The sequence below is a fragment of the Phalacrocorax aristotelis genome, chromosome 2 (genome assembly GCF_949628215.1).
Source record: "Phalacrocorax aristotelis chromosome 2, bGulAri2.1, whole genome shotgun sequence".
Lineage (NCBI taxonomy): Eukaryota > Metazoa > Chordata > Aves > Suliformes > Phalacrocoracidae > Phalacrocorax > Phalacrocorax aristotelis.
This window is the reverse complement of record NC_134277.1, coordinates 45,450,878-45,473,516: the sequence shown is the minus strand read 5'-3', so window position 1 is coordinate 45,473,516 and position 22,639 is coordinate 45,450,878. Positions and strand designations below refer to the sequence as shown.

The 22,639-nt window shown below is 40.2% G+C and overlaps 1 protein-coding gene across 2 annotated transcripts in view; it reads left to right on the top strand.

Annotated features, from left to right (window-relative positions):
* Nucleotides 1-22,639, top strand: part of GADL1 (glutamate decarboxylase like 1) — a 90,329-nt gene that overhangs the window by 49,782 nt on the left and 17,908 nt on the right. For both annotated transcript variants that reach the window (XM_075083297.1, XM_075083296.1), the window contains one exon: nt 2,862-2,951. In XM_075083297.1, the coding sequence (XP_074939398.1) occupies nt 2,862-2,951 (90 nt within the window). The remainder of the gene's footprint in view (nt 1-2,861; nt 2,952-22,639) is intronic.

The window sequence follows — 22,639 nt, the reverse complement described above, 5'->3', positions numbered from 1 at the left end:
AGGGGGTATAGATGGAACACTTTTCTGTGAAAGTGAAGGGGCTGGCTGCAGAAAAAAGAGTGCTTGCCAGACTTAAGGGTAAGAATGTGCGTTGGGTGGAAGAATATTTTGAATCTAAAAATGGACTTTTCATCATTATAGTCCATGTTTTTTTCCTTAATTCTATTTCGACACCCATCCATCTAAAAAATACCCAAAAGTTGTGGTTTTCACCCATCTTTGCTAAACCGGTCAGCTTATGAACTGTTGATGATCTTGCTTAGGGGAGAATGGGTAAAGGGGGCAGAGCCAAAGTGCTGTTTTTCAACCTATCCTTAGGTCTTTGGTTATAAGGCTGATATCTGGGGATGTTGCAAAGGCCTCTTATTTTTAAAAGAATCTTCTGCATTGTTGGAAGTGTACGTGTGTGAAAGACAGCTGGGTATGTAGCGTGGGGAGGAAGGGAGCACATGGAGGAGGAAGGAAATGGAGTAAGTGTCGTACATGGAGATTGACAAACCATAATGATGCAGATTTGGTTTACATTTGCTGATGCCATGAGCATTCCAGGTTAGGCTAGAAGAAATATGAAATACAAAAAACGTTTTATACTAGTCATACAATATAAACTTTTCCCTTTAACTTTGAAAACTGCTAGTTTGAAAGTACATTCTGGGAAACTTTACATGGAGTGAAGAATTTTGGGCCAACAATGCCTGATGGGGTTACTGAAGCAGCAAGTCTGTTAAAAATCTCTCCATTCTCCATTATTCTAGAGCTTAGCAGAGATCCAAGATCCCCTGTAGATGTGAGAGCAGAGACTGCTGTTTAATTCCTGCAGGAACAGGACACCTGGATTAAAAGTGGGATTGGAGGGAGTGCATTAGTATGGGCTATGAGAAGGTTGAGCAAGGGTTAAGAAGGTTTTAAGTAGTGCAGGAGGACAAGCAGGGAGAATTCCAAGACAGACTGCTGGGAGGCAGCTAAGCCCAGTTATGCGAGCCCTTTCTTGAAAGGAAGTTGGACCTCGGACAAGAAGCTCAGGAAGATGATCCTCTGATACGTGCCGTGAGGAAAGTCCTGTAACGAGAACCACTCCATGGTCTGGAAATGCATGCCAATCGTGCTTGAGTCGTCTCAAACTCTTCTGTGGTATAACTGCTTACCTGCTTGGATAAGAGCTGTGACAAGATAGCCAGAAATAGAGTGAAACATGGCTGGGGGTAGTTAAGTTTTTCTAGGATGAATGGTATTATCAGAGGGGGATGATGTATTTGATGTGTGAAAAGAAACTGAGATAATCAAGAAGGCAATATAGGCAATGGCAATATGGTAATACATGCCATCTGTCTACTCCTGCCATCTGATTTTAAACAAATTTAAAATAAACCCTGTAACAGCAAGCCAGTGCTTGTGCTCATGAGGACGTCATCGCCTTTTCAGAGTCTGTGTTTATGTGTGTACTCAATGCACTCTTTGGGGAAAGAAATGGGACTTTAAGAACTGAGCTTTATTTCATTCAGTGGCAGCAGGCGGCAGGTTTGCAGCTCTGTTCCTGCTGACAACGATATTCTTCTTGATGATTAAATTGTATTTAATGCATTCTTCGAAGCGAGGCAGAAAATGATATAAGCAGTTCCCAGTGCCCTTTCATGAAAGAACATGTCTCAGCTGGTTGGCTCTCCTCATTCAGGAGAGTGCCTGAGATTGCAATAGCAGCCACATGCATAGTGGGGCAAAGAGATGGTGTGACTCAGCTACCAAGCTCCCTTTTAACTTCTTTATTCTTCTTTCAGCCAGTGCTAGTAAGGATGGCGTGTGGGAGGGGAGAGGGGTATGTGAGTTTCTAATCCAGATTATAATCTAGACCCCAGTTAAAAACTGTGCTGCAAAAAATGTAGGTCAAGATTGACGGAGTGGTTTTATGGGTAGTGTTGGATGGGATTAGAAGGCACACCTATTCTTCATGCTATTGCTACATGTACAGGTTAAAAAAAAAAAAAAAGTAAAATTCCAAATTAGCTGGAAGTGTAGAGAGATCCTGGACTGACCTGATGGGAAGATTTTCTCAATCATATATGCAACAGAAACCTCATAAGCACAAAATGCCTTATTTTATAATTTATGGTGAACAGTCATTCTTGGTGGGAGTCTTGCAGCTAACTCTCTGAGTTTAAAGGCAAAATTTCTCTGGAGGGAAGCAGAGATGTGGAGTCTCAGTCTTTGCTCAAAAAGCCTGCTTAGATATTGGATAAGATATATCGAGGGTCTGGCACATATTCTGCAAGGGGTCCTGAGATTCTTATAAAAAGTGGAAATTAAGAAAGCCAGCATTAACTCCAGCACTGTATAGTGTGTTGTATGATGTGTGATGTAAAAGGAGATTGGCATTGTTCAGTAGAAAAATGACTATGTGTGCAAGTGTTAAATGGTGACAAAAATTGAGTTTGTGTGTTTTGTGTAAAATGCGTCATAAAAATTTCCAGGAAAAAAAAAACCAAATCAAACAAAACACCAAAAAAAGAATGTAATCTTCTTTTTAAAGTTGCATCAGTCTTGAAATCTGTAAGTTACCTCCCTATGCCTCTGTTACGCTTCTTTCCTTACCAAAGTTTTTAGTGAGCAAAGCAGAGGTAAATATGTGTATAGGAAGAAGAAATGAGAAAGGTTTCCTTTTTCTGGCAGCAGGAAGAGAAGCGAAAGGTATTTCTAGTTTCAAAAAAGGGAAACAAAAGGTGACTTGGGGAAGGAAGTTTTAATGAAAAAGGTATAAACTCAAAGGCTTCCCCCCTGCAAAAAAGCAGAACTTTTTGACAAGCTATGATATGTATTCCTGTCCCATTTGTTACATGTCATAAACAATCACTTGTTCTCTTGTTTAGCCAGAGTATGCAAATGTTTGCTTTTGGTACATTCCACCAAGTTTAAGAAAAATGGAGGATGGACCTGAATTTTGGCAGAAGCTACACCAGGTGAGTGCCACATGAACTGTGCTATCTGTAGGTTTACCTGTGTGCCAGGTAAGAATAGCCCTTGGCTTTGCTTACCATTAACCTGTCAGTAGAATGGGGATGTAATCCTTAAATAGATGTGATAAGAATTAAGTTTGTTCTCTGTTTAGACAAGGCTAATTAATTTTTTTTTAATGTAAGAGATGCAGGCATTTACAGGTATTCAGCTTACTATAAAAGCTATTAGCAGCTGGCAGAACTGAGAGAAGAGGAACAGTGTTGTCCGCATTTCTTGTCTAGACAGAGTATTCATTACCTGTTTCAGACACTTAACGCTGTTCTTGGAACTTGTCGTGCATTATCTATGATAATCTATGATAATGCAAGTGAGGAAGTGCTTAAGAATACATTACTCATAAATGTCAACAGGAATACAATGGGAAAAACTTCCTTGGTGAGTGTTTTGGTAGCTCTTTGCTATCCTGGTAGAAAAAACATTAACAACTTGAAAAACGCAGCAGTAGAATTTTGAAGTTACTAGTGGATTTAAAAGCCACTAGGTACTGTGGTATTATGTTTTACTGAACAAGCTATTCTGTGAGGAATTGAATTTAATTCAGTGTTTGCTCCTCTCTGTAGCAGCTTGGTGTTCTGCATTTATTTTTCTCCTAGAAATTGCTACAAGAAATTTAAACTAGGACATAAATATGCAGGCCTGCATATGGTATACATACTATATATACATGGATACTTTTAATGTCAGCCATCCTTTCAGCAGCTTTCTTTTCACAGGAGTTGCTTTCAGTTTGTGCTGGATGCTGGTGTCTTTAGGGGTGAGGTGGTCTTTAACCCCGTCTGTGTTGTTTTGGAAAGTATATTTAACTTTTGCAGTACAAAGCCATGCATAACCACAGTGTGGATACAAGGGCTTTGCATCTTACCATGCTTTCACAAAATGTGGATTGGTTATGATCCTTTCATATGGGGCTTCCCTTCATCTTGTTAGGGTGGAAGGCATATATATATATATGTATAACATACCTGTATAACAGCTGTATACCCTGTATAACGGCTCCCCTACCCATGGAGTAGTGAGGAATGGGAAGGCATAGAAGAAATAATGCTGTAACTACCACCTTTTGATTTATATAACTAGGGAGGGGACTGAGGAGGGAAGGGATGAAGCACGTCGAATGGCTTTGAGCACATATATTGAGTGGCTTTTTGAATGTAACTTACTGGTTCTTTGCTCTGATGCTCTATTGTACTTCCCATCAAGGTGGGGAATAGATGCCTGGCTTTTTTTATGTACTGATTTACATAGACTGACCCTGGAAATGCAGATTTCGTAGCCAGTGTCTTGTGGGACAGGACTTGGAGGAAAAAGAGCTTGTGTGCAGTTTCTCCCCAAAACTGAGCACCACTGTGGATTTCAACCACTCTTTTCATGGGGAAGGTGACATTTTCTTGATTCTTATGTCTCCTCTGATGAAGCTCTAAGAAAACCAAAATCCTAAAATATAACCTATTTCTCTCCTCCCCACATAAGCCTGAATGAAAATCTACCACAAAGCAGGCCAAAACTCCCTGGCAAAGCAAGACACTGAATGGCACAAATTTCTCTCCCGAGGGATGAGGAAAAAAAACAACAAATGATTTTTTTAAGTTGCGTTGCTTTAGGCACTGCTGGGAAGTTCTTTGACATTATAGGAATGAGCCTGTTACACAACTAAAACACGTTATTTCACCTCCCTCATTCTCTACAGGGACAGGTCTGGATTTACTTTCCTTTTTGGGTGATGAGGGCCAGTGTGGGGCACAACATGTATCAATGAGCAGATGAGATGACAGCACTGGGTCACAAAAAATAAGGCTACCTTGACTTTTCCAGCTAATGTCAACTTGTTCTCACATTGCTGATGCAAACAGCATAGTCATTATATTTGTATTACATTAATCAGGACAAATATATGGCTGGGCAAGGAGGAGTGCATCCTGATCAGCAAGGTGCAAGTGATAAGAAGATGAAGACTGGGGAGGTTGTTGCATTATGCCATCGATGGGCAGATGGGGATCTGTACAGTTTCCTGACTACAAGTGCTTCCCGAATGTGCCCATCATTTCACTAAAATGAGCTTTAAAATGTTTTAATTCACAATTTGTCTTTCCACACAACATTTTAACATCACAGTTATTCTGTTTATCCAGAAATCAATCTTCCTTTTTGTTGACCTGCGTAACTGACAGTAATTAAGGAAATGTATGTCTTAAAAATCCCTTGAGCAAGTAATTGATTCAACTGCTTGTTCAGCAATATTGTTCAGAATAGAATGCTGTCTTCTAAGGTTAGCTATGTGAGTTTTAGTGTGGTGAAAGTTGATAAGCAAATAGCTCTGATCTCAAGTCCTCAGCATCGTGCAGAATTTGCATAGTCCTATGCAAAATAACCCTGAAGGTTTTCTGCTGTACTGGCTTTCCTCCAGCTTCCATGGCCCACTTTATGTGGCAACGTGTCAAGGCTGGCTGGATCGCAGTGTGATACCTGATTCTGATGCCAGTCTTCTAGCTGTCCTAGATAAACTCTCTGTCTCAGAGCTTTTTTTTTTTTTTCTGGTACACTGTTTTCTATTCTGGCGCCTTGGACTTCAGGTATAAAATTTGCCCTCTTCAGGGCCTCCAACACACAAAACAGAAAGGTGATAGCCAAGAGTGGTCTGAAGGATTTGGGTCAGCCACTAAGTGGTCATTTGAGTCATCACCTGAACACTTTGGGGAATGAGAAACAACATGGAGCTGGGGAAGTAAAGAACAGCATAAATGTTGCATCACTCCATTACCCAGTGAAACCGGGAATTCTGTGCACATCCCCAGTCTTACAGTTTCATCTTTTGGGATTACAGCAGGATTTGGCTGTGTAGTGAAACTGGTTCTACATACAGTACAACAAGGCTTTGGATGCAGTTGGGTGGTCCAAGGCAGTCCATGTCTTGAACATTTTGCAGTACACTGAGTGCATAACAGGTGGCATAACCGTAAAGGAACCTGTGATGTAAGGTGGTTTTCGGTAACATCCTTCACAAGTAAGTGAAGAGGGATTTCCTCTTGTAGAAACCATACAGGTGGGCACTCTGCAGTAACTGGGGAGCTGCTGTTACATTCAACTAGAAATATTTGTAAGTGGTGTTATTTTGTCGTTGCAAACTGGGGGCAGTTATCTCTGACCTGGAACTGACACAATTGACGGGCTGAAGGAACAATTGCTTTGCTAGTGTTGTATGTGCCCTCTAGTGGTGTTTCTACACTTCTTCCTCTTATGACACACTGTAAGATTCACTTTGTTTACTGCTGAGGATGGTCAGTGTGTCACAGTCACAGTGAGAAAAGTAACTGGAGACTACAAGCCAGAAATGGAAGGATGGAGTAAAAAATTTAAGCCCAGACCATTCCAATTTTCATATATTTTCCATAACTACAAATATCCATGCATATTCTTACTTGTAACAATCTCCTCTTTAGAAATTCAAAGGTCAGCTTCCTCAGCTCATGCTGGAGTAGATGCAGAATTAGCTGATTGTTAGTAATACTGTCTCTGGAAAGCCTCGTGGCAGCACAGAGGGAGCTAGCACAAAAGGAATGGTTTGGAGGGATGTACCTGGAGCTACTGCCATCCTGTTGGTAACACAGACAGTCAGCCATGCCTTGAATATTCTGGATCAGCTTATAGTCTGCTCAAAATCAGTGTGGTCTAGAGGACTAAGAAGGAGACACGGAAGTAACCATCTTTACAGAGGCTTCCTCCCGCAGGAGCCTGGCTTTGCTGAAGGATCCTGGGGCATAACTGTAGGGAGACTACTGCATATTGAATACTGCTTAGTAAAGAAGGCTGGTGGTATGTTGCTAAGTACCACTTTAAACCTCAAAATTGGGGCTAAAAATGTGTCAGTAGGTTCCTGGTTTTATGCTTTACTAAACTTTGCCTGGTCTATAGTTCTAAACAACATATGCTGGCGTATCAGATTTCCAATGGTTCAGTAAAGCTTTTATACACAGTTGTTAGTTCCAATTACTCAAAATTCCAGCATCTCAGACTCTACTTGTGTGGTGTGTTTGGGGTTTGTGGTTTTTTTTTTTGTTGTTGTTTGCTTCCTGCCCTTTTGTGGACTTTTGCCAAATAATACAAAATTCATTGGCTGCATTAGAAGGCTCAGGATACAATTCCATAATAAAGCCTATACAGCTTGGAATGTCATTTTTGCCCCTCCCCTCTCTCCCTTAGTAAAAGGTAACCTTATTCCTGACTTCCCCCTCCCCACTTAAGAGAAGAATATAGCTGTCTGCTGTCTGAAGGCATATTTGTAAAATAGCCTGTCATGCTGACTGGTGTTGTGATACATTTATATAATGAGAGGTTTCATATCAAAGCAGAAATGTAAGGAGGTTGAAGTGGTGTTGCCTTGGCAACCTCTGAATCTTGTGGCCTTTGGTATAAATCAAACATTAATCAAGGACCTGATTCAGTATTCTTTATGTATTCAAAATACCTATTGACTATGGTATGAGGTATGAATGGGAAGGGAAAAACAAGACCTCCAATTAATAATGTTTGCCCTGTATATTTTGGTAGAAAAAGAGAAAAATGACATAGATTATAACCAAAACATACACGCAGCAAACCCAGGTTTATGCATAAGAAAGTTCCCCAACACGTCACTGCAAGTGTATTTCCACTTGGGATTGTTGTGCAAGATGGCGTTCCTTGAATGCCTGGCACACTTCTGTATTACACTTTGAGTTTTTCTTACAAGAAAACAATTAAATGATATTTTAATGTGTGTGTTTGAAGAGTAATTTCTGTAAATTTTGCTTACATGAGTAATTTTAATGGTAACAAGTAGCCTACTGACTCTAGCATCTAACTCTGTTTGACATGAGTTTCTGTGGAGGGCCACATCAAACGACAGGAAAATCAATAGTAAGATTTACACAGAAGTATGTGGGAGTTAGATTGGCTAAATCATTGTGACTGACAGATCTGGAGCTGTTCATCCATCACTTGTAGATACTGTATGTTGATCTAATTATTTCTGATCCCATGTGCTTTCATGTTGCATTGGAATAATATCATAGAGTAGAAATGTGTTTGGAAACAACAGGAAGAGAAAGAGTGGGTCAGGTTCTGGGTTTGCTTTTTTTTTTTTGCCAACATGTGATGATTGTTAAGAGATGGTGCCATCCCTTAACCTTTTTGCTTTCTCTTAAAGCAACCTACAAATCTGTCGTGGACTTCAAGAAATAAAAATATACAAGTGGAAAAGATTGCTTTGGCAGGTCTAAAAGAAAGACCTTTCAGGAGGAGGAATCGTCATTTCAGTGAATCAGATGGGGACACCCAAAGGGGTTGTATGAAGAAATTTGATTTGTCAGGGAAATCTTCAGGGTCAACAGAAGCTCCAGATTGATCCTACATAACATGAGGCAGTTATCCAAGGAAGCTACTTGAGGAGTTGACCTGGTTTCCCTCCATCTTTAACATGAAGAAGGAGAGGGGGGAACTCCCAGATCATGACTTAGGCAACCTAAAGTCAGAAGCACCCTTGGGAAAGACTTGTCAGTCTTCCTTATTTGGGAGGGTAACCTTAGGGATGCCAGAATCCTACCTCAGCTGCTTTAGTTCATAAAAACAAGTAAGAAGAACCCAACACTAAATCCTCAGCATGCTGTGTATTGTTTTAGGCCTCTAGTTTACAGGCTCCAGGGGGGAAGAGCTGCAAAATCTCCTAATTCAATGGCCCAGCTAAATTCTCAGTATTGTGTTGCAGAAACGCAGCATTTTTGGGGAGGTGAGAGCATAAGGCCCGGTGAAGGCAGGGCTGCAGGCAGAGACCTTAGAGGAGACAGGCACAATAGCCCTGAAACCACAAAATGAGTAATACAATAATAACCAGGACTTCTGTTGTGGTGTGACCATTCCTTAGCAGAGGATAGTGATCAGAAATTTAATAGTAAAATAAGCAGTCACTTGTTAAAGCAACAACATCTCTTATTTTGCAAGTAATAGTACCTAATATACAGCAGCAGATGAATAAAATCTTTGTAGTTTAGCTGCATATAAATGACTGTTAAGAGAGATCTGAGCTCTGATAAATGAGAAGGAACTGTACAGTGGAATATAATAGCAAAGGAAAATTATAGCAGTGTTTCAGTACCTTGTTAATGAGGGATTTACACACTTTCCCTTTTAATGTTTTTTTTTCTGCAGTTTTATATAACTCATCACTACAAAAGTGTCTGTAGATGTTAAATAAAGATATTTAGCATGACTTTGTTTTAAATGTCACCTCTGTAGATCTGAGTTGTAAGAAAGCAAAAATAGCATGCCTTTTTTAAAAAATTGTTAATTCAATATAGAATACTATGGTTTTTGACTGCATATCTGCACATAACTGGAATTTATGGCTTTGTTCTCTGTTATATCTTTTGCATGAGGATTGCAGTAGCAGTGCTAGACTAAGCGGCCAAATCCACTGTTAAAGTCTCTCTCAGGAGAAGTAGGGATCGGTGCTTTTTTACATTGACAGTGTCCATCTCACCTTAGCATTAGACCCAGGTGCTAGCAACACTTTAGTATATATTTTACATTGGTGGGATTGTACACCTGCTTACTTTCAGCCACATCTGCTGGTCTGTGAGACTGACCTGATCTCATGCTTGCTCTTTCATGGGATGACTGGCATATCAGGTGTGTATATAGGAATAGAAAGGATGTATGTCTGTAGGATTGTATTGTAACCTGCAGTAGATGCAATAAGACAAGGCGAAGACGTGAACTACTTCCAGCCCATGCTTTCTATAATAGTCCTAAGTGATATGTTAGTAATTCATGACATGGCAATTGTAGAGATTTCTGTTCTAGTTCTCTGCTTTGTCCCTCTTCCAGGCTGGTTTTTCAGGAGGGGGTAGTACCAGTTGGGGTCCAGTTAAAAGCAGGCCTATTTATGCAGAAACCTACCTTTTTTTTAGGTTGGTGGTACTGTTTCAATTGAGGCAAATAGACAAGAATCAGCTCACTAAATTATCTTTTGCTTCGTTTTGGCCATCTAAGTTCTGTCCTTTCGGTAGTTGACTATTTCTATTCTAGCTCTCAGTTCCTTCCCAGACTTGTAGTATAAGGTGATGTCTTGAACTGATATTTACATCTCATCCAGCAATAATAACACATCTGGCAGCAAAACATCTCTATTGTAAGAGCACTGTTACACAGCTTGTAACACTACCCCTCAATTCTTGGACCAAAGAGAAGAAACCCAAATGGCTTTGCTGCTGTATGGTTTACTAGATGAGAGTGCAGGGCAACTTTTGTCAGAGACTTAACATTGAACTTTGCACATTCAAGGCCCACTGGGAACTGAGGCCTATTGATCCCTAGTGCTCAGCCTACAGAAGCAATCGAAGCTGTAGGGAGGGAGTCTGCTGCAGCTCCATATGTTGCATTCAGGCTGAACAAGGATTTCATCTTAGCTGATCCACCTGCAGAGAAGATTGCTCACATCTCTAGAGGTGAAGTAGGTTTCACACTAGTTCATTCTTGCTTGAAATCCTTTTAAGGATAATGGAGGGTCCAATAATTTCTCAATGTGGTAATACATGTAATGGCATGAAATGAAGCTGAGGAGGGATAGATAAAGTGGAGAAAAATATTGTGAGGAAATAAAATCATGAGAGACTGACAGCTTCAAAGAGAAGGACCCACACCTTCCAGGGAGATCAATGCAAGAGGTATATTTTCATCACAGTATGTAATGCTCTATGAAGGTACCTTAGCTATCTCAGTTACTAGGAGCAGTACGGCCATATGTAAGTATAGTACTTAATTCAGGTTAAAAGCTATCTCAGTAGGACTAGTTAGTTAACATGACTGTTCTTTCAGGACCCAAGTGAATCACCTACAATGGAGTGGTATGTTTTGTGTAGATGTGCTCCCTTCTTACAAGGGAAGCATAGGTTCCAACTGTTCAATGTCTTAAAAATTTTTCATACTATGTCATTAAAGCCCGAGGGTCATTCCAGCTTTCGGTTCAGATATAGAAAACAAACAAGCAGATTTTGAACCTTTGCATTGTTAGAAGCTTCACACATAATAAATCTTTCTGTTTACATATAAAAAGCATCTAAAAAGCCTTATTTTCTAACTGAAGGATCACAGAAACAAAGGTAGTGGGGATTCAGTGGGCTGCATTCGTTGCTTTATTGCCACAGATTCAATTGACTAAAGGGTGCTTAGGCACTGCATAAGTGCTTCTTGCTATTTCTTTGTGAACAAAGACAGTAGTACTTAATTTGTGTGGCTTTCAAATAGGTACAGCATGTTACCCAGAGCAGTGGACATTTTGCATCCATTGTTAAGAGTCTCACAGATTGTAGGAGGACCAAGAGGGTAAAACTAAACCCGATTTCTTCTTCAGAAAAGTCAATTTTGGGGGGAATTAAGTTTGTATAAATTAAGTAGGCAGTTGGTGACATACCTTAGAAAATTTTTCTCTGTTTGTGAGGACTTGAAAAGATAAGAAATCTAAGTGTTCCTAATTTGGAGATAATGGTCATCTTGTTTAAAGCGTTATACTAGGGTAAAACTGAAGCATTGGATTTGTGTATCTTACTATGAATGACCAAGCTAGAAAAGAAAAATAATGATCATTACTGTGAACACATGAAAAATTTAACATTTTCCATTTTTAGTAGGCTGTCCTTATGCTAATAGACAAAAACAGCTAATCTGAAAACCAAGTCAACTCTACAACGTATTTTAAGAGCAAGTATTAAACTATTTTCAGACTGTAGGAAGCCAAAGGGAATTTGCATTGAATCTGTCCTACTAGTTCACCCTTGTTGCATATTTGAAAGGCAGGTAAATTAATGATGCATTATTGATATTTTACAGATAAAGAAAATGAAAACAAAAGGCATGTAAAAACTTTTATTGTCTGTTTTTTGCATTAGGGGTACTTAAACTTGTCATCCTTATTTGTACCTCTCGTCATTTCCAAATAGCATAATAAAAATAAGCACTTTTTACTTGGAGTCATATAGCCACACAGAACAATATTGTATTTTTTCATTGCTGCTACAGAAATGAAAAAATATGTATTTTATAATGCAGTACTTTGAGACTTTTCAGAATTGTTCATATGCACTTCTTGAATATAAATGTGTGTGTGCTCATGTGTATGCATATATATGATTATGTATTTACTTATTGGGATCATGTAAAAGAAAATTATTCTTGAAAAGGGAGAGGATGGAATAAGACATAGTGTTACTGAAGAAAGCTTTTCTAAGAATCTAGTCAACAGAATCAAAGAACAGTTGAGGCTGGAAGGGACCTCTGAAGGTCATCTCGTCCAAGCCCCCTGCTCAAGCAGGGACACCTAGAGCTGGTTGTCCAGGACCATGTCCAGGCGGCTTTCAAATATCTCCAAGGATGGAGACTCCATAACCTCCCTGGGCAACCTGTGCCAGTGCTCAGTCACCCTCACAGTGAAAAACTGTTTCCTGATGTTCAGAGGGAACCTGGGCACCACTGGAAAGAGTTGGTCCTTTGTACCTTCCCTTCAGGTATTTATATATACACTGATAAGATCCCTCCATTAGTCTTCTCTTCTCTGGACTGAACAGTCCCAGCTCTCTCAGCTTCTTCTCACAGGAGAGATGCTGCAGTCCCTTAACAGTATTCAGGGCCCTTCATTAGACTCTCTCCAGTAGGCCCATGTCTCTCTTGTACAGGGGAGCCCAGAACTGGGCACAGCACTCCAGGTGAGCCATCACCAGTGCTGAGCAGAGGGGAAGGATCACCTTCCTCAACCTGCTGGCAGTGCTTTGCCTAACACAGCCCTAGGCTACCTTAGGGCTACCCTAGCCTTCTCTGTGGCAAGGCCACATTGCTGGCTCATGTTCAGCTTGGTGTCCACCAGGACCCCAGGTCTTTTTCTGCCAAGCTGCTTTGCAGCTGGGTGGCCCTCAGCATTTATTTGTGCAGCGCATTGTGCCTCCCCAGGTGCAGGGTTTGGCATTTCCCTTTGCACTCCATGAAGTTCTGGTCAGCCCAATTCTTCAGCCTCTAGTATGTGCATGTTCCAGTTTCTCTTAAACATGTTCATCATTTTTGCTATATTAATAGTCTTTGGCTACTTTTAGTGAAAAAAATGCCCACTCAAACAACCCTATAAAAGCAAACACAATCTTATCCCTCACAAAGATACACTTTCTAAGAAATGGTGACCTCTAAATCTATGGTTTATTCTTTGACAAAAATACAGTATGCATTCTTAGTCTATTTACAGTCAAATATTTTCCATTCTGAGCTATGGCAAATTGCTGTAGTCTTGATGTATTTTGGTTTTAGCTAGTGCATCCAGATTCCTGCCTTGTTTGCCTAAACAGCGTATATTTTTCTCTGCTTAAATAGGACTAATTACTTTTCCTTCCCTTTGCTTCATTTTGGAGTTAGAACATATCGACTAATATTTTAAATGGTCTTTTGTGCCTGCCTGTGAAGACAACTGCTTTTAATAAGAAAGCAGAGTTTGAAGACACTCAACACAGTTAATTTAGTTCTGGTTGACCCTATTGACTATGTTCTTATAAAGCAGCACTGCGCTTCTGCATATCTGTGCACCTCTTCATTGTGTTCTTTCAGTGCCATATGCACATTAATAAGCAATGATGGAAGAAAAAAAAGTTTGAGTTACAGGCTGAGCTCCAAACTGCAGCTTTTCTGAATGTGTCATAGATCATGTCTAATAGCCTGTGGATCAAAATGAAACCCAATATACATCACAGAGGAACTCAATAATTGAAGCATCCTGGGAATGTCTAAGTACTGGAGTCTTGAGGTCACTGGAAGCTTCATTCTGTGCTCAGTTTTTGCCTGAATAAAAGCTGTCTCCTCCCCCATCATCTTTCCTTTTTGTAACAAATGGTAATCATATTTTAATGCACTGACTTAAATAATTTTTATCTGGCATTTCGGGGAACAATGAACTCCCTTTTCTTCCCCTTCCACCTCCTGATTTTCTGTGAAATGAGAAAAACAGTCATTCAGAGGTATTAGCATTTCAGAGTGTCTCCAGTACACTCTACTCACGGCTACCTCTTCTCTGTGCTGGGTGTCTGCAGAATGGTCCCACAGGGGCACTGAGCATGCTCTCTGGGTCTGTGAAGCTGGTCTGCACGCCAGCTCTGAAATTACTCGTTTCATATGAGAAGCCCCGGGGGCTCTCTGAAGGATCATAACTGGTCCCTTGGTGATGAGAACACAATAATTTGCAACCCTGGGGCTGCACAGGTGGTATTGTGTGGGTATGGGGAGGATGTATAATCTTGTTTCAGGAAAACAGCAGTCACTGAAGGGTTTTATGGACTCAGTGCTCTGTGATTTGCACAGGGGATAAATTCTATTCCTATGTGAAGCAGTTGGAGGGAAGGCTGACTTTTGCAGCATCCTGACAGGAAAAAAAATGAACCTTGGAATGAAACTGTAGGAAGCCTGGCCAAATTGAGGCCCTTGAGCCTTTCTTGAGTTGTGATCACACGGCTCCTATGCCAGGGCTGCATTGTGTGATTGTAGCAGAGCTGGGTTGGTGTGGGACATACTGGCTGATCTGGAGCCTTCAGGGTTAGAGATAGGGAGGCAGCCATGCAGTCCAGATCAGCCCCATCCCACTGTGGGCAATGGTGCTCCCAAAGAAGCTTTTTGTTTCACCTTGTCCCTGTAAGCTACTCCTAGAGCTACTTTCCTGCAGCTGTCCAAGCTGTGGCTCCCTGTCCCTTTGAGGATTTTGGTATGCAGTTCAGACAATCAGGAGTTTTGTCTTTTCTGGTATACAGTGGGAGCTTGAACTGAATGGGTTTGATTACTGAGGAATGCAGATGAGGGAATAACAGATGTTTTTTAGGTGAACACTTGCAGTGGACATTTCAGGGTGCACTAAGGATTGATGAGGTGATCGCCCAGCAGAGCCTCTGGCTTGGTATGTGGTGGTTATATGTGTTCCTTAACCTTGCTAATACTTGATATTTCAGTGCCAAAGGATACTGCCTGTCCCATTGGTCCTTTGAATAGGATGAACCTCTTTGAGAATGAAAGCAAAGAACATGGCCAAACAAAAGTTATTTTCAGCAGTTGTTTAATTGTGTTGGTGCATGATTTTTCTTGCTTTTGCACAGAGCAAAACTGCAACTTAGAATGGAAGATACCACTTCTTGGTTGGCGTTTTTTTAACTGCAGCCTTTTCTTCTGCAAGGATGTAGTAACAGGAGCTTCTCTGAATGCTTTATATATTGTATGAAGGTACTTGGGTATCAGAAATTGTAGGTGGGCTAAATGACAATCTCATGAATGAATAATGAGAGCTAGTGTGGTCTGTTGGTAGTGGCCTTTTAAATGAACCCTTTCTGTGCTACACAATAAAGTTTCCTTTTAGTTACAAATCTTTATGGTGGCATCATGACCATTCTGCCCTGCCAGCTGGTACCTGCTGTGGTTTCTGAATGAATCAAGTGTGTTCTAACATTCTGTTTGTTTTGGCATGTTTAATAAATAACAGTAATGAATTGGCTGTAGTGCAATAATAGTGATTACAAGATAAATAGCACAGTGATTTTTTTTTTTTTGGTCATTTTATAGGGAATTGGACAGAAGGAAAATAAAATCTTTGAATTTCAGCCTTAATTAATGGACTCCTACAGCATGAGTTACTATGTATTTGATGAAAACTGAGATATCTTTCTGCCTTATCAGCCAGAAAACAGAAGCTGCTTAACAGTATAAGCCTTTATTTTACCTCAGAGGAAAGGTAACCTTCCACTGTAGTCTGAAACATGGGAGACAATTTCAACACTGGTTTAGCGTATCTGGGGAAATATTTCATGGTATTTGTTAGATCAGATATAAGTGGGGAACTCCCATGTCATGCGGAGTTGCAAAGTATATGGGCATTAGAGCATACGCAACGTTTCTAGAAAAGAAAGACAAACATACCTGGGTTACAAATATTTGATGAAAGAATTGTTTAGTGGCTGTTTTAGGGTGCGAATGAAACATTTATGGCTTTACACTTCTTATGTTGGACAGCTTATGCAGGATTTGTGGAAGAGCGGTAGTGCCCAATGACAGGACAAGGGGCAATGGGCACAAGTTGGAGCACAGGACGTTCCACTTAAATATGAGAAAAAACTTCTTTCCTGTGCGGGTGGCAGAGCAGGGGAACAGGCTGCCCAGGGAGGCTGTGGAGTCTCCTTCCCTGGAGACATTCAAAACCCAGCTGGATGCAGTCCTGTGCCCCCTGCTCCAGGTGTGCCTGATCAAGCAGGGGGGTTGGACAAGATGATCTCCAGAGGTCCCTTCCAACCCCTGCCATTCTGTGAAGTGTCCTTACTTTGTTCCGTGTGGTCCAAAAAATGCTTTTTTTTTTTTTTTGGCACCAGAATAGGAGTGAAAGTGCCACAGATGAAAGCATGCTGTCTGCCAAAGAGCAATGAAGCTTCCAGCCGTTCTACTTTCCCTGCCATTCCCCTCTTTCTCTGCCCTTCCTGCTGCTTCCTGCTGCAGCAGCTCTTTAGCAGTACAGTGTTTGTGCTCTTACTCTGAACAGACTGTGCTGGGAAAGACGAGTCTGGGCAGGGGATGCAATTTCTCTCTCCCTCTTTTGGGCAGACCAGAGGAGCCAGTTGCTGTCAGCCCAGATATCTGTGGGAATGCATTAGCTGGCTTTACCTTTTTCCCTTGAAAGTAAGCTTAAACTGAATTGTGCCTGCTGGACAGGAATGTATTAGCGATTGTTTAAAAAGCTTCAGGTTGCTGCGTTTGACTTATAAAAAGAAATGAATAAGCTAATTTACATGTTAGCCTTGCATCTAGTCACAAAACTGAGGCCTATGATCAAAAAGAACTTAAGGACAGAAGGAGTTCCCTGGCCACCTCTGTATTTTGAGGACTTTTTTCTGTGCAGCCAGGTAACCTTTGTATAAGCACATCTTCTAGAAAGGCATCTATTCTTGACTGGAAAATATCGAGGAATGGTAAAACCACTATTTTCCTTGGCACCTTCTTTCAATGGCTAATTAGCCTTCCTATATGAAAGAAGACTGATTGTGAAGGGAGGAAAAAAGGTGGTGAAAAAAAATACCTTTCCACAATAAAATAGCCTTCTCTGCTCCATTTTTACCTTTTCACATGCTCGTAAGCTATCATCAAGTCACCTCTCATCCTTTTATTTATAAACTAAATAGATTCACATCTTTAAGTCTTTATTAGCCATTGAATAATTTCTGTGGCTGTCATCAGCATCCTTCCAGTTCTTCTTTATTATTTAAAAAAAAAGTGAACATCTGAACTATGCATTGTTTCCAACACCTGAGTTTCCACTACTGCATGTGGAGATAAAATTGCCTTCTTAATGCCTGTATGCTGGTTTGTAAAATCATGGATCATAATAATTTTTTCTTCTACTGTATTTCTTTAGGAGCTCGAGCTGATGAGAATGTGAAATATATATTTATTGTGATAATGAATGCTGAAATGAAAACTTGTGTGAATAAATGTCTATTTCAAGAACAAAAGAAATTGTTGAGACATCTTGGGTTTGTTTTTTTTTCCCATTGACCCATGGAAAACAGACTGACCTCCCAGATTAACCAGTGGTCCTAGGATCTGGGGATCTGTGTTTAGGAGCAGCCCTGACTGTTTTAAAGCATCCATGTAAATTATATAATTACAAACCTTTGTAGTCTGTCTCTTGACTGAACTTTAAAAAGCTGATTTTTGTCTCTGATGTAGACTGAAAAGAATTGCAGAGAACTCAGTTTCTTGCCAGGAAGGATTCTTGGTTTCTGATATGTGACCTGGAAGCTCATTTGTTGTTGACTGGTACAGTCTTTTCAGAGTCACTGTTTTTAGGATAGTCATCCATTCTGAGCGGTCTTTGTTTTTTTCCTACATGCACAACTTACTTTTTGGCTGTATTAAAAAGCCATTGCTGGAGTGCATTTGAGCACTCCAGGTCTATCTTCCTCTGTTTCCTCCCCTTGTAAGTCTCTCACTCACAAATTGTATCAGCTGTCACTTATTGACTTCCAGAAAACCAACAATGGGCATTAGCGTCAAGGCTAATCCTGATCTCTGTCGAGCCTCACTAGCAGCAACATTTGATTGACACCCTACTTACTACATGTGGAGATATGCTAGTTATTCAAATATTGTTTAGTTTTACTTTATTGCTGTTGTGTGGTCCTAATTTTTTGTGCTATTGCTGTGTGAATTGTTCCTGCTATTTTTCATCTAAATGGCTTGTGTAAGGCTTTCTTATTAATGCTCTAAGTGCAAGTAAATCATGAAGAAAGCTTGTAATATCAGCAAAATAATGAAGGCAGGCTGACCCCCCAAAAAATGGTGTTCAGCAGAGTTATAAATGTAACTGAACACTAGAGACTGAATTTTAAATGTTTCTAACAATTTTAAAATGGCTATATATTCTTACCTTTTAATTAATTATAAACTAAATGCAGAACAAGTGTTTTTATCTTTACGTTCATATTGGCTTAAGCATCCTTATTTCACTAGATCCATTTCCCTACCACTTCTAATATTGGTCCTTGTTTTCTGAAATTTCCATGGTATCCCCAAAATTATCCAAAGATTCACTGAGCCTTTTTTTAATCTTGGGTATAAGCCTTCCAGGCCTGTAGATCTATAAATTTGTCCTCAGTAGATCTTTAGCATCCCAATAGCTGCGGATGGCTCGAAAAGTTCATCAGATTTGTGGTAGGAATCCCTCCATGCAGAACTGAAAGCTCATTGAATACTTCTGCCTTGCCTGCATTTTTAATGATTCACCATAGGTAGGGCTTTACTCATCCCTAATGTACATACTAAAGTGTTTCTTCTTTCCTGAGTCCTGTCAGTCATGGATTTCTTTTCCTTCTGATGAATTTTCTCCATGTCACATTTGTATTGATTGCTATCTGATCTGTTTCCCCCTGCTTTGCTATCTTCGCTTTGCCAATAAACCAGGATGGGCTGTTAGATAAAGCTGTCTTCTTTCTTGATTGAAGGATTGCAGCTTTTGTCTATCCAATCTCTTCTTAAGGAGCTTTAAGAATTCTTCTGTATTTTCCGCCTGAAGTTTTTTGGAAATTAAGGCTCTGGGAACACCCTTTGTGGTTGGGACCATCGTTTTCCTTTGGCTGCAGCAAGTATAGTCAGGTTGTGATTAGTTCACAGAGGGAAGTGCTGATTATAGAAAATAATTAATTTCTCTGTGCCACAATATGGTTGGAAATGAAGACGTGTCATACTGGGTCAGTGTCACCCCTGCTGATGAGTTGGGACAGGATGCATTGTGGTGCAAAACTGATTGTTGTATAAGATGGGGACTGTCTGGACATGCTAGGTCAGTGTGCATGATAACGGGATGCGGCAACTGGGGAAGGGAGGGAAGGCACAGGCAGTTCTGGGTATCTGTGTGTCTTAGCTGCTTGAATGATGCCTCAGTTCGATTACTATAATGCAGTTTTCTACAGAGATCCTGGATGTAGCATCTGTGCCTGTGAATCAGGTTAATTTTCACAATCAACAGGAGCTATGAGGTAGTCGCATTGACCTGGAGGGCTTACTGCTCAAGCTGCCTAAGCACTCTGCTGGAAGTGGTTAGGGGTGATGGTTAGTATCTGGCTGTAGGACCTGCCCTCCATGTCCAACTCTGGAAACCACGTATAGGCAATCTGCAGTGCTGGTAGCTATGCCAGGGCTCAGAGCTCTGGTCCAGCTGGATGAACAGTTACTCGTGCATTTGGGGGTTACACCTGGCACACAGTTTTTCCAGCAGAGGTTTTTAAACTGTTGCTAGTCGTAAAGCCAGGTGACCATTGGGGGGCACCAGAACAACAGTAATATGTTGGAACTGCTAATTAGTGCACACACTGTTAATGTCTATTTGGTGCAGCCAGGAAAAAAAAAACCTGTGTTTGAGGAGGGGAGGCAATTTCTTCCAGTTCTTAAATCAACATGATTTCCTCAGTAATACTGCCAGCTGTTTTGAAGGCATGAGCTGTTAAAGAATAAACTATAGCAAGCATGAATTATCTCGTACTTTCCAGGCAGCATGAGCTTTTTTTTTTGTCGTTTCTTTTCTTGTGTTTTTAAATCCTTTGTATAAAATTATGAATTGCTTACAAGGTTTAGACTAGAAAGTTATTTTGAATGAGATATTTTGAATAATTATCCCTGAGTGGTCAGTGTCCAATAAAATATGAAACTGTTTGTAGAGATTTAACAGTTCTCTCCTTCCTAGGCATTTGAACGTCCTATATGGGGTCTGAATCCGGTAGTGTTTGAAGAGTTAGTACACAGTTTTAACAGCAGTTGAGTGTTGGTTTTTTGGTGTGGGTGTTTTTGTTTGTTTGTTTTTTTTTTTTTTTTTTTTGAGTGACAATTCAGCTGATGGTCTGGGCTTCAGACATGAAGGGATACCTGAATATATCCCTTCTGGCTAATGGCTCTATGTAAATTCTATGTAAATTTATGTAGATTTTAACATGGGTAGGCATTGTGTAAAAGTGACTATAGGCTGCTGGTAAGTCATGGTGTCAAAGTATCTTTGTTTGTTCCTTGACCTGGCCTTATAAGGATTAGCTGGATTGTGCCTGCCTTTATTGTGGGAAAAAGTAGTATTTTTCCTTCTGCTATCTACAGACGAAAGCTTCTTCCAAATGTGTCTTCTGTAATCTCCTGAAATCCCTCCTGCTAATTTTTGATGAAAATTTACACTATTATTATTTAACATTGAAGTACGACCCTGTTTCAATAAAGATGTATTTTCTGTTTTGTTGCAGTCTTCTTAAGTTCCTCAGTGTGAAGATATTGAGTTCCTTCCTGTGTGTTGAGGCACAGCCTGCTTTCTGAAAGGCAAGGATACTTGCTTGGCCAGTGATGTTGGAAAGCATCGTGCAAGTTATCCTGAGTCATCTGCAATGATCAAAGCCTAAAGCTTCCAGGGACTTTCATGCCCAATGGTATTGGTAGTCTTCCTTTGTCCAGCTGTCTTACTGACTTACTGGCCTTGAAGTCCCCATTGCATGTATCAGTGCTGAAGCATGGTCAGAATATGAGTTTTTATTATAACAAAACACACTATCCATTTTTGTAAGTGAAAAATTTTGCAAATAGTGTTTCTGACAACCTTGACTAAAAATCAGACAACAATTAAATGAATGTCACATTTGGACACTTGCAGAAGACATCAGAGACTTGATGAAAGGAATCCTTGCCTGGAACCATGTTGGTTTTTTTCTCACTATGTGTTTTGTCCTGAAAAAGAGATTACTTCCATATGCAGGTCTTGCCTTCCTTACATCCCTACACCATCACAGTCACAGCACTAGTAGAAAATGGTGTCATTATGAAACGTCTGTCTCATCAGGCAGCTAGGGGCATCTGGAAATTCCTGCTATTTCAAGTTCACTAAGCCTATCTGAAGTCTTCTAAAATGATGAAAAGAACTGTTAATCCTACTGCTGCTTAACTTTAAATAGGGAGGTCACTTCTTAAATTTGTGCAGTTCCTTAATTCATGCACTAGATGGTGATCAAAAGCAGCCCAAGTTGCATGCTCTCCTCTGCTTACCGAAGTCACAGTTAACAGTGGAAAATGAAAGCACGTGAGGCAGACCATTTTTCCTGCCAAGATTTTAAACTTTTCTCTGTGTCCCTGAATGATTAATCTATTTAGCAGAATCTTCTTAAAGATTAAGGTAGAAATGAAAGTGTTTAGTGGCACTGCTAAATTCATATATCCTGTCAGAATCAGTTGTTTGATAAATGTGTGAGCAGCAAACATTCATAAAATATCCCATAACTTCAAGATGGGATTAGTGTTGTTTCCACAATACAGAAATTTAAATACACCAGTTCTTAAAATAGTTCTTATGGACTAAAACCCAGTCTCTGAATATAGAAATTGATAACTGGTGGTTAGTACAAAGTGGTAATGGAGAAGGGGGAGCACTACTCTGAAAACATGATTACAGATTTTTATAAGATTAAAAACAAACCAAGGAGAAACCATTTTCCTTCTGTCCACCCTGAATTTATAAAAGCTTCTCTAATCCTGTACCTTGGGCATACTACTGCCTTCAAAGGGAAAGATTGCAAGATGTGTTTTGGACTCTATAACTGGAAAAATGAATTCCACTGAATTCAGTCAAAAATATTCCCTTTAATAAAAAATCAAAGTATAATTTTCAGGAATGGATGCTGAAAGATGGATTTAGACAGATTTAGGGATATGGGGAAAGCTAGTACAATACTGTGTAGAGCGATGGTAGGTAGAAAATATTCAAGGTGCAAAGTTGAGTTAGCAGAAGGGGAATGTACAACACACAGGGCTGTACGATAGCCATTATGGGCTAATAGCGTAGTTCAAATAAACAGCTGGAAGAAAGAGGGTGTTGTGTAAATAGAAAGTCTTAATAGCTAGGAGCCTTTTTTTGTCCTCTGTGTACATCTGTAAGTAAGGCAGCAGAAGCCTGTCTCGGTACTAGTGCTCTGAGCCACTCCTGTGCATACCTTCTTCCTCTGGCAGAGTTAAAAGCTGGTGGAACCAGTGCTTTTGCTGCTCCAGTGGTCTCACAGGAGGTGGCTATGGCAAAAGATACTGG